A 13,282-nucleotide genomic window follows, 5' to 3' on the forward strand; every position below is an offset into this window, starting at 1 on the left:
AAAGCTACACTAGATTTCTGTCTCCAAGGATAACACGGTATTATTAATAGTGTCAGGGACCTTCTGGTTTACATCTGAGCCTGGTTGCAGACCCTGAGCTCTGGTTCTCCACCAGCTCTACCCACACCAAGAGGCAGCTTGACCTCCAGGAGCTCTGACACACCCAGAATCTCAGGTTCACAGGATTATAGAGATAGCTAGACTCCCAGGAGTTCTGACTCAACCATGATTCCAGAATTACAGCCTCACAGCAAGACCAGTTAGCATCAGAGACAGCCAAATGGTGAGAAGAAAGTGCAAGAATATAAGCAACAGAAACCAATGCTTCTTGGCAACATCAGAAGTTAGTTCCCCCTACCACAGCAAGCCCTGGATAACCCAACACACCAGAAAAGCAAGATTTAGATTTAAAATCCCATCTCATGAATATGATAGAGGACTTTAAGCCAGACATAAATAACTCCCTTAAAGAAATACAGGAGAACATGGGTAAACAAGTAGAAGTCCTTGAAGAGGAAACACATAAATCTCTTAAAGAAATACAGGAAAACACAATCAAAGAGATGAAGGAATTAAACAAAACCATCCAGGATATAAAAATGGAAATAGAAACATTAAAGAAAGCACAAGAGGAGATAACCCTGGAGATGGAAAACCTAAGAATGACAGCAGGAGTAACAGATACAAGCATCACTAACAGAATACAAGAGATGGAAGAGAGAATCACAGATGTAGAAGGTACTAGAGAAGACATTGACACAAAAGTCAAAAAAATACAAAAAGCATAAAGTTCCTAACTCAAAATATTCAAGAAACAAAGGACACAATGAAAATTCCAAGCCTAAGAATAATAGTTATAGAGTGAAGATTACCAACTCAATGGTCCAGGAAACATCTTCAATAAAATTGTAGAAGAAAACTTCCATAACCTAAAGAAGGAGATGCCCGTGGACATACAAGAAGCCTACAGAAGACAAATCAGATTGGAAAAGAAAAGAAATTCCTCCCATCACGTAATAATCACAACAACTAATGCATAGAACAAAGAAAGAATATTAAAAGTGGTAAGGGGGGAAAGGTCAAGTAACATATAAAGGAGAACCTACCAGAATTACACCATAGTTCTCTACAGAGACCATAAAAGCCAAAAGAGCTTGGCCAGATGTCATATAGACTCTAAAATAACAAAATGCCAGTCCAGGCTACTAAACCCAGCAAAACTCTCGATAACCATAGATGGAGAAACCAAGATATTACATGACAAAACCAAATTTAAATAATATCTTTCCACTAATCCAGGCCTACAGAGCATAATAGAAGAAAAGCTCCAACACAAAGAGGGAAACGACACCCAAGAAAAAGCAAGAAATTAGTCTTCTCACAACAAACCCAAAAGAAGATAACTACACAAACATAATTCCACCTGTAGCCACAAAAATAACAGGAAGCAACAACCTTAAAAGAGAATTTGTCCTTAATATCTCTCAATATTCATGGACTCAATTCCTCAATAAAGACATAGGTTAAGATAATGGATATGTAAACAGGACCCAGCATTTTGAAACATAGGCAAAATCCACCTCAATGACAAAGACAGGCACTACCTCAGAGTAAAAGGATGGAAAACAATTTTCCAAGCAAATGGTCCCATGAAACAACCTCGTGTAGCAATTCTTAATATCCAATAAAATAATCTTTAAACCAAAATATATCAAAAAAGATGGGGAAGGATAGTGCATACTCATCAAAGGAAAAGTCCACCAAGATGAACTCTCAATTCTGGATGTCTATGTCCCAAATACAAGGGCACCCATTTTTTTCTATATGCATGATTAGATAATTTTCATTTTCTGAGTATGAAAAATATAAGCTCACTATTTTTATGGCTAAGAACACTCTTATACAGATGAAGTGAAAAATCTTAGGAAAATTAACAAGTTACTGAGTTCTGAGGACATGCTTGTAAACAGTTTTCCCCTATGTAGATGAGACTCACTAAAGACAGGAGTCTTCACCAGCCATTATTTTTCACAAATTTCTCCTCAGTAATGAATTCTGCTTCTTCATATCAAGGTCTCATTACTTGTTATGTTTCTTTCTTTCCTAAAGAAAGTCCGCTGTTTCTTCAGAAATGAAAATCAAAGTCCTTCAAAGGAAATTTTGGGTCTCTTTACATCAGGAGGCCTTGCTCCCAACATGATAATTACGAACAGTACATTCTACGGTGGCTACTATTTTAAATTAACTCCGGTAATTATGTTTTGTTTTATTCTATGGTATGTTATTATTAAGAAGCACACTCTTTCTTATTGGATGCCTTTTTACAAGTTAAAAAAATCAGTAATACTGTATATCTACAAATGTTTTAAATCCAGTAATATAGTATGATATAATATGCTGTTGATTTTTTTTCAAATAATTAGAACACAAATAAAGTGATGATAGTTTTCTGAGAAAACTCCAAATTGATTTCCAAAGTGGTTGTACAAGTGTGACTCTCACCAGTGATGGAGGAGTTTTTCCCTTGGTCCACATCCTTGCCAGCATGAACTGTCTTACATTTGATCTTAGCCATTCTGATTGGTATCAGAAGGAACCTCATAGTTGTTTTGAGTTGCATTTCCCTGGTGACTAAGGACTTTTCTTTTAGTGCATCATGGCCATTCAGAGCATGTGGGCAGAGCCCCAGGATGCTTTGGTTATTGTTTTGAGTGCACTCCATCATCTTATATGGAGGAGGAAGAGCTTTTGTTTGACTTTTTTCCCCTGATGGAATGTTTTTAGCATCTCTGTTGAAAACTATACTAGTGCTCTGATCTGTGTGTCTAACCCTTATGTTAATAGCATGTGATCTTAATATCATGGCATTGTGCTACATTTTGAAGAAACCTCAGTTCACTCTTCTTCAATTGACTGGTTTTTGCCTAGTCTGAGTCCCTTTGATTTCCTTAGTTTTAAGACAACCATGCCAGTGACTACAAAATAGTCTGCTTGGACTGTGTTCAATCTGCAAATAAAGTTGGTTAAGACTGGCATTTTTATAGTGTAGACTTTCCAACTGATAACCGTGAGACATGGTTCTGTTTAGTAGATCTCCTTTGATTTCTGCCAACATTGCCATGTGGTATTCAAGTGTATTCATTTTTATTTACACTATTAAATCTCTTCCCAACATTTCATTTTTTGTGTACTTTTCTTTTACAACTTTTCTAAACATATTGTGACTTCTAACAGAATTTTATTAGTCACCTAAGTTTTGAAAGATAGTTTTGTCAGATATACTATTTCTCATTGACTTAATTTTCTTTCAGCACTTGCAACACCCCATTCTAAAGGCTCTTAGTACTATTGTTTTTTGATAAGAAGTTGGCTTTAAATTTAGTCATTCTCTCTGTATGTAATTTGTCATCCTTTTCTTCACATGTTTAAATTTTTCTCTTTCTACCTTCCTGACTGGATATCTGAGATCCATATTTTGTGCCTGCCAAATGTTGGAAGCCCTGAATAATTATTTCTGTATTGTTTGTTGCCCCTTTGTTTGTTTTCTTCTTAGGACTCTAATTATACGAATTTTGGAAGGCAAGAGTTGTCCCACCTACAAGTTTTTAAAACTATTAGACTTCTTTAGACATTTTCATTTTTTTCTAAATTTACCTGATGCATAAAAATATAAAAATTGTACATATTAGTGGGGTATCAGATGAAGAAGTACATATAGAAGTACATATTGTGTAAATTTTGCATTAGGTTAAATATACTCTCTCAAATATGTACCATTTTTGTTCTTGAGTTTGCTTTGTAATGTTGTTTTCTTTTTATTTGAGGAAGTATCTCATGTATTATGGTAAAAATGCTAAAGTCCCCTTTTAACTTTTTAAAATCTGTAGTACATTGGTACTGTCTTCAGCCATGCTCCTGCCTTCTTCTCTTGTATTATTGGGTTGCTTGTATATATCTCTAAATTCAGGATTTCTTTATCGATCTTATTCAATAGTCTCCTATTGGTCCTATATGGAGTGGATTTACTTCAGTTACCATCCTCACAGCCTTATTGTTTGCATGTGGCTTTGTCTGAGTTCCTTTTATACTGTTTGGAATTACCTATGTGTTCACTCAGTAGGACAGTTTTCTTGTGTCTTGCACAGATTTCTAAGAACAGCATTTAATCCATTGTCTGTTCACTGAAATGTAAGTCAACTGATTGTCTTCATTTCCCCCATAATATCATTCCAATTGTCTGTTTATTTTCCTATGATGTTTCTTCTTGTTGTTGACTGGACACTGAAGCTAGCATGTGTTGACTCTGGATTCTGGTTTGTTTTTCTAAGATGTGCTATTTTTACTGTCAGTTTAAAAGGCAGATGATTTCCTTGGTAACAATCAAAAACCCTGCAAACTCTCTTACCTCAGTTCTGATGGTTAGTATCTTTGTGGTTTGATTTTGGCTCCATTGATTTTCTTTTAAAAGTTTTTCTGGGGTGTTCTCTGGACTGGTGTAGCAGGAGGACTTAGACATGTTTTCTGTTGTAAATCTTAGATTTCCCCATTCTTATTGTTCTCCTTTTCCTGGAATTTCCTTCTTAAATTCCCAAATGTTCTGCCAGCCCCATTCCTTGGTGACTTATGAAATCAGTTATGATTCAGCTTTGTGCTTCTTGGGCTGCTCTATGCAGCTATATAATTATATATCTTACTAACAGTGCTATCAATCTGCTATTACAATCAATGATGCAAAATATCCTTGAGTATGTGCCATTTCACTCATCTGTGAGTGTACATGGAAAAAAAAATCCCTAACAGTGAAATTTGCTAGTGAAACCCCTTTCCTTATAGGCATACATATGCATATGTATTTGGATATGGTTAATTAATTTTATTTTAAAAATATTGAACAGAATGTGCCAAGATAAGTTTTGTTATTAACATTGCAAAATAATGTAATCTGATTTCTTCTGTCTTCAAGTTCAGTAATCGTCTTGAGTGGTTAATTGATATTCCTAGACAAAACATCACTGTAAACACAGGTAAGAGTGATCCAAGTTATTCTTATATTCATGGGCCTGCATTGCCAAGTTTAGCAGCATTGACTTGATATAATAAGTCAGGTCTTGTCTCAGCTATTATGTGACAGACTTTTAAAGGAGAAATACAACTTGCATGTCTACTTGTTCCAGAAAGGACGTGAGCAACAGATGAAAACAACTATTGCACCATGTCCATTTTGGTGAACTGTGTTTTTCCTGAGGCTTACTAAGCATGTTGTGAGGGGTTACTCATGAGAAACACAGCTAACACAAATGCAGATGTATCACCAGAAAGCCCACCCTCACATGGGTTGTGAGTCTCCAAAACCTACAGCACTGTAGCTCTCTACAAACACGTGTGCAGACCAACAGTCAGAGCATCTCTATCTTCAGGGATGCCCCATCAGCCTCTATCTCAGTGAATATTTACTTCCTTACATTGCTGGGTGGAAGCACCCAGGAAACTTCCTTTCTGCTCTTGGTTTATACGTTTTGGTTAACCCACTGAAGCTGGTGACCCAAGGCAAGCCCTCTGGAGGAAATTTTGTTCTGTAGGGTTTTTGTTTGTTTGTTTGTTTGTTTCAAAATAAGATATGTATTATTCAATATTATGAACTAATATCTAATCAAATAATTTTTCACTTTTAAAACGTGTGTTTATTTATTCACTTTATATCCCCATATCAGCCTCCCTCTCCTCCTTGTACCCCTTTATGCAAATCTTCGCCCTAAATCCATCCTCCTGTTCTCTGGAAAGTGCCCCTATGGGTGTCATCCACCCACACTAACCTGTCAGTTCCTGCCAAGTAGCTCAGGGACTAGGCACATCCTCCACAATTAGATCAGCCAAGGTGATCCATTTAGGGGGAAGAGATCCACAGGTAGGCAGACAATAGTTTTGGGCAATACCCCTGCTCCAGTTATTGGGGGACCTACATGAAGACTAAGCTGCTCATCTACTACATATATGCAGGAGGTATCCAGCCTGTGTTTACTCTTTTGTTGTTGATTCAGTCCTTGGGAGCCCCCAGGGTCCAGGTTAGTTGACTCTGTTGGTCTTCCTGTGGAATCCCTTTCCTCTTCAGGTCCCTCAATGCTTCTCCCAATTCTTCCATAAGACTCCCTGAGTTCCATCTAATAATAGGATGTGAGTCTTTGTATCCCTTCCCGTTGGCTGCTGGGTGGAGCCTCTCAGAGGACAGTTATGTTAGGCTCCTATCTGCAAGCATAACAGAGTGTCACTAATTGTGTTAAGGATTTGTTCTTGCCCATGGGATGGGTCTCAATTTAGGGCAGTCTTTGGTTGGCCATTCCCTCAGTCTCTGTTTTTTGTCCCTGTACAAAGATACATTTTGGGTCATGGGTTTTGAGCATGGGTTGCAGTACATATCCCTTAAAGGGGAGTATATCCTGGCTACAGTAAATGGCCTTGTCAGGATTCATATCCCCAATGCTAGGAGTCTCAGCTAGAGTCACCTCCATAGACCCTCTTCAGCCTTCTCCTGTCCTAGATCTATGGCTCATGCTGGAGATTGCCACCCTTCTACTGCCAAAGGGGGAAATGCTTTTATTTGGAGGAGTGCCATAAAACATCATGTAAATGTCCAATATAGATGTGTGGATATTCTAAAAATTATTTGTGGCTTATCTGAAATTCAAATGTAACTGAGCACTTTATTTGTTGACTTTACAAGTTGATTGTGCTAACACGTGCAATGTTAATACTGTGCTTGGTAATTTGACACAAGCTAAAGTAATCTAAGAGGAGAAAGTCTCAGTTGAGAAAATACTGCCATGAGATGGGCTGTAGGCAAGCCTGTAAGACCTTTTTGTAATTAGTTATTGATTGTGGAGGCCCTTCTCATTGTGGATGGGACCACCCCTGGGCTGGTTGGTGGTACTGGGTTTTGTCAGAAACTTGGCTGAGCAAGTCAGAAGCATGCAGTAAGCAAGCAGTAAACACTGTTCCATGGCATCTTCAGGAGCTCCTGCCGCCAGGTTCCTGTTCTGTTTGTGTTCCTGTCCTGACTTCTTAGACAATGAGCAGTGAATGACGTGAAAGAGCAAGCCAAATAAAACTCTCCTCCCCAACTTGCTGTTTTGGTCACTGTGTTTATTGTGGCAATAGAAATACTAACCTAAGACAGTACACCATCCTTTATTTGAAGCAAACACATTTTGTGTATTGGGGAAAATGGGCATTGATACACTTTCCTGAAATGGAATTAATCTAAAAATGTTATAGGCTGTAATAGGTGATGTTTCATTTTGTTGTGGAGTCTTCTGGTAAGTGGTGAATGGAAAATCACATACTGCTGTAAATACTCAGAGTGGAAAAAGAGGAATATCAAATTCCAGTAGTTGGGTATATTAAGCTAGTGAACCAAATTAACGCATCTTCAGTCATGAAATATACTCTTATAGGTGAAAAATGCTGGGAAACTTATTTAGATATGGTATGTGCTAGAAGCAAACACTGACTTAATTTTACCTTAAGGAAATGAAAACATTTATTGCATTTTAATTTCATATACATGTGCTGTATTTACATTATTTCATTCTTTCTTATCTTTTCCTCAATCTCTCCTATACAGCCCCAACTCCATTTCAAACCTTAGACTTCTTTTGTTTAGATTTTATTGAATATAACATATTCAAACATATATATGAGTGAATAAACAAACACAACAGACAAATATGAGTTTGTTTAATGTTGCTTATACATGTATTTATCTCCTTTTAGGGTTGGCTGTGTAGCACTAGATAACCAAGAAGGGTGCTCAGCCCTGCAGGATACTAATTTCCCTGTCTTGTCAGACATAATTGCTTTTATATCTTCATTTAAGAGTGGAGCCCATGAAAGTTCCCCTTCAACATTTTACATATGGACTGGTGCTGTTAATTTTCAGATCCTCGTTTTTTTCTATCTCCAGAATTGTCTCCTTTTGTGATTTTTTGTTTATATTTCCATTTTTAGATTCTGGATGGTTTTGTTCAATTCCTTCACCTATTTGGTTGTTTTCCTGTAGTTCTTTAAGAGCTTTTTGTGTTTCCTCTTTAAGGGCTTCTACTGGTTTACTTGTGTTCTCCTGTATTTCTTTAAGGGAGTTAATTATGTCCTTCTTAAAGTCCTCTATCAGCATCATGAGAGTGATTTTTAAATCCAAATCTTGCTTTTCTGGTGTGTTGGGGTATACAGGACTTGCTGCTGTGGGAGAACTGGGTTCTGATGATGCCATGTAGCCTTGGATTCTGTTGGTAAGGTTCTTGCACTTGCCTTTCATCATCTGGTTATCTCTGGTGTTAGTTGGTCTTGCTGTCTCTGGCTTGAGCTTATCCCTCCTGTGGGCCTGTAAGCTGGTGTCAGCATTCCTAGGAGACCAGCTCTCCCCTGGCAGGATCTGTGTGGAACAGCCCCAGCTCCTGAGTGCAGATGGCTGGAAGGAGTTATGGAAGGTTTTAAACCATCTTATTGAACTTGGATCCTCTGCAAAAGCATCAAATGATCTTAACCACTGAGCCATCTATCCAGCTCAACACTTTTTTATTTACCTTTTAATTTTTAATTTTTTCAGATATGTTCTTTGTTTACATTTCAAATGTTATCCCCTTTCCTAATTTCCCCTCCAAAAATCCCCTATCCCTTCGCCCCTCCCCCCTGCTCCCTAACCCACCCACCAACCCCATTCCTGGCTCTGGCATTCCCCTATACTGGGGCATAGAGCCTTCACAGGACCAAAGGCCTCTCCTCCCATTTATGACCGACTAGGCCATCCTCTGCTACATATTTTTGTGTTTATCTGCTGCTCAGTAAAGTATTCATCTAAAATTATTTTGAGTTTCTTACATATTTAGGATATAAACACTTTTCTCACATGATTGAGAATATTTCTTCAGTTTGTTATTCTCTTATTTATTATTTTGTGGGCCTGAGTACCAGAGGCTTTCCATGGAGATCTCTGGCCAGGCCTGGTGCAAGGGTTCTGGTGAAGGGAAGCAAGTATGGGCAGCGGTTGGCTGCAGTGATTGGCTCCACTTCCATCCCTGTTGTGCCTTCCAGGTTACTCAGTAACTCTGTGCCACATTGCCTTGCACTGAGTCAGGTTGGGCTGGGAAGAATAGAATGGATAGAATAAAAACAATATGTGTATACTCTGTGTGTGTGTGTGTGTGTGTGTGCGCACGCATGTGTGAGAGAGAGAAAGAGAGAGAAAGAGAGACAGAGAGAGAGAGAGAGAGAGAGAGAGAGAGAGAGAGAGAGAGAGAGAGAGAGAGAGGAAAGAGAGAGTTTGTGAGGCTATATGTATCAGCTGGTCTTCAGTATATGTTGGAACCCTGAACTCTACTGCCAGTGAAGAAATAAACCTGCCAGGGATAGAGAGGACAAGCAGGAAAAGAGCAAAGCCTTCTTCTTTCTTCCTACATTCTTTATGTAGACTGTCACCAGGAGGTAATAGCTCAGATTAAAGATGGATCTTCCCACCTCAAAATATCTATATTAAATGTGTTTCTGGCTACTTCAAACCATTTAATTGAGAAAATTCTCTGACAGGTTTTCCCAGTAGCTTGGGTTTACTTGATTTTAGACATTGGAAATTTGATAACCAAGAATAGAGAATACAGTCACAACTCCTCTTTTCTTGATGAGATTTGGTTTGGCTTGGGTTTGCACAGATCACTACACTTAATTTTGTGTATATGTATGGGTACACCCTTGTCCTTGTCATGATGAATGTATGGAAGTTTGTTGTGTCCAGAAGATAATATTTTTTCTCATCATCCTTCATTTTAGGCTCTTAAACTCTTTCTCTATTCCCACTTTTGTAATGACACTTGAGCCTTCAAGGTGAGGTTACAGTATACCTGCTCAGGCCTGAAAACCTGCAATCTCTTATTCTCTGTACCTTTTCCAATTGTTGATCACTGTGTTATAATAACCATAGATGCGTAGGAGGGTGTGTGCTTTAGAACTGTGATAAGTGTTTTGTAGCATCTCATTGTGATTGTGATTATATTTCCTTAGTAGGAAATATATGGTCTCTAGCCTATCAAGCCATAGTTAATGGTGCCAGATGCAGGTTTCATTCTGTGGAATGGGACTTAAATCCAACCAGAAAATGGCTGATTATTCCTATGATGTTCATGCAACTTTGGAACCTGTGAGCATTTCTCTCTGTCATTATTGCAGCTTGAAGGGTTCACAGCTGGGTATAATAGATAATTACTTTCATTCTCCAGTAGCTTGCATAGGATCTACCATTACTAGGAAAGCTAATCAAAAGGGCTAAAGCTTCTAAATCCACACAAGCTTAATTTCACCACGTTCTGTGACTCAAACATGTAGTGCCTTCAACAAAGGGATCTAACTATCATGTTCTAAAATCTAGAGGTTAACTAAAAACATGGTTTAAGGGGCCTTTGGAAACTCACTGGCCAACTATTTCAAAAGGAGTTATTCATACCTGGCACTGGGTTTATTATTTGTTAGTCTCTGGTGTGTAATAGGGGATTATTTGACCTGTCCTCTTATAACTTTATATTTAACCCAGCCTTGTGTGTCTGTCTGTCTCCCTCTTTCTCTCCCTCCCCTTCCCCTCCCACTCACCCTCTCTCTGTGTACGTACTCCTGTGTTCAGGTTGACTTGTCTGTTCATTCATATGTGGAGCCAGAAATCAATATCCTGCATCTTACTCTCTGACTCTCCGCCTTATTTTATTGATATATAATCTCTGACTGAGCCTAAACAACCAACAACCTGTTTCAGCTAGACTTGCTGGCCAACAAGGCCTCTAAAATCATCTATCTATACCTCATCCAGTGGGGGGAATCAAAGAGTTTATTATCAGGCTTGGCCTTTGTAGGGATTTTGGAATCTGAACTCATATCCCTTAGTTTGTGCAGCAAGTTTTTTACTCATTGAGCCATCTCCCCAAACTGAATTTTGTCCCTGTCTTTTCATCACCTCTCTTTTTTGAGATCTTTATAATAAGTCTTAGAATTATGTTAGGCTTTATCCTTTGACCATTTTCAAAATTAAATTGGTTTTTGTATTTATTGTGACCTTTCATGAAATTTTAGAGTTTCTTGTTTAAGTCTATGAAAAAAATACTCTTACCTCAAATACATATACATACATATACAAATACAAGTACATATACATTTGGAATATATTAAATTTATTGATCAGTTAGTGGAGATTTGCCTTATTAATTACATAAGATCTTTTAGTATTGCTCTCCATTTCATTATAAATGTCCATTAAGAATATGCCCTCATTTTAGCCTCAGCCTCAGTCGCAATCTTGATCTATGGCTGCAGTCAATACAGCAACTCGCAACTTGATGCCATCACCAGCCATCCTCCTTTATTTTTATAAGACATTTAAAGCATATACAATCCATATTTAAAATGAACTTTCTTATAATCAAAATATATTTCAATCTTAATATTACATCTAATGCATAAAATTTTAATTAATATTCTAGACCAAGTATATTTAGTGTAATTGTTTATTTGGGTCTATTGATATCTACCAATTTGCAAATGGAACTAGTGAAGTTTGTTGCATATATGGTATTTTATTTATTTCCTCCTATTCTCCATTTTATGTTACTTACTCTTGTGATTCCATTTTACCTCTACTCCTGGGACAGTATCCATGCCTGTAAATTTTTCAGTGTTTAACCATAGAATTTAGCTATCTACCCTTAAATAAAATACATTAAAGGTTTTTATACTGGGATGAAAATTAGCTATCAATATTTTATTTTAAGATTGGGTCTCGCTATGTAGTTATAATGTGTCCATGACTTATATCATCCTATGTCTCCCTAGTATTTAGCCATCAAAGGTTCTAGGAACCACCATTCCATTCTTTTCTATAAAAGCAAAGCCTTTATATTCTATGTGTGGATGAGATAGTACCAGTATTTGTCATTTTCTATGCCTGGGGTATTTCACCTAATATGATATCCTCCAGATTCATCCATGTTGTCTCAAATAACAAAAGGAGATAGTATTTATTTGCACTAATGTGGGTAACTATTAAGTTTTGAGAATTTTAATAAAAATGGACATTGTTGTTTAAGCATCTTTCTTTCTTTCTTTTTTTCTTTTTTTTCGAGACAGGGTTTCTCTGTATAGCCCTGGCTGTCCTGGAACTCACTTTGTAGACCAGGCTGGCCTCAAACTCAGAAATCCACCTGCCTCTGCCTCCCAAGTGCTGGGATTAAAGGTGTGCGCCACCACTGCCCGGCTTCAAGGCATCTTTCTAGTTATTGTGAATAGTATTACAAAAATAAGATGGAGGCAGATAGACATTCCTTGAAACAATGATTTTACTTCCTTTGACTACATGCTCAGTAACAAGATTGCTAGAAAGTTTTTAGTATTTTGAGAACTCTCCTTGTTGTTTTGCATTATACCCCCATAACAGTGTTTAAGGGTTACTGGTTCCCAACATGCTTACCATCACTTATTATCTTTTGCGTTTTGGATTATGGTCATTCAAACAGGGATAAAAAGATAGTGTGCTATGGTTTTGAATCACATTTCCATGGTGATTAGTAATGCATGTTTTAGATACCAGCTGGCCTTGACATGTCTTCTTTTAAAAACTGATTAATTTATTTATTTATAAAAAATTTTATTCACTTTACATCCTGATTGTTGTCCCCATGTCTCCCTCCTCCATGGCTGTTTCCCTTTCTACTTTGAGAGTCTGGAATTCCCATAGGTATCCCCTTACTCTAGCACAGCAAGTGTCTGCAGGCCTAGGCACATCCTTTTCTACTGAGGCTAGACAAGGCAGTCCAGTTAGAAAAACATAATACACATACAGGCAACAACTTTAGGGATAGCCCCCAGGTGTTGGGGAACTCACATGAAGACCAAGCTGTGCATCTGCTACATATGTGTGCTGGGAGAGTCCTAGGTGCAATCCATGCATGCTCTTTCATTGGTGGCTCAGTCTCTTAAATCCTCCAGGAGTCCACGCTAGTTGACACCTTTGGTCTTCCTGAGAAGTTCTATACCCTTCAGGTCCTTCAATCTGTCCCCCAACTCTTCCCTAAGAGTCTCCAAACTTCATCCAATGTTTGGCTGTGGGTCTCTGCATCTGTTTAAATCAGCTACTGAGTAAAGCCTTTCAGAGGACAGTTATGCAAGGTTCCTGTTTGCAAGCATTCCAGAGCATCATTGACTGTGTCAGGAATGTTTGTGGAGGATTTATTTGCATTCTTCTACATGTAGACATCCA

At 37.9% G+C, this 13,282-nt stretch overlaps 1 protein-coding gene across 2 annotated transcripts in view; it reads left to right on the plus strand.

The window, feature by feature from the left end:
* Positions 1-13,282, plus strand: part of Catsperb (cation channel sperm associated auxiliary subunit beta) — a 221,365-nt gene that overhangs the window by 8,475 nt on the left and 199,608 nt on the right. For both annotated transcript variants that reach the window (XM_006515929.1, NM_173023.2), the window contains exons 4-5: positions 2,110-2,250; positions 4,964-5,024. In XM_006515929.1, coding sequence (XP_006515992.1) covers positions 2,110-2,250; positions 4,964-5,024 — 202 coding nt within the window. The remainder of the gene's footprint in view (positions 1-2,109; positions 2,251-4,963; positions 5,025-13,282) is intronic.

Source organism: Mus musculus, chromosome 12 (genome assembly GCF_000001635.26).
Source record: "Mus musculus strain C57BL/6J chromosome 12, GRCm38.p6 C57BL/6J".
Lineage (NCBI taxonomy): Eukaryota > Metazoa > Chordata > Mammalia > Rodentia > Muridae > Mus > Mus musculus.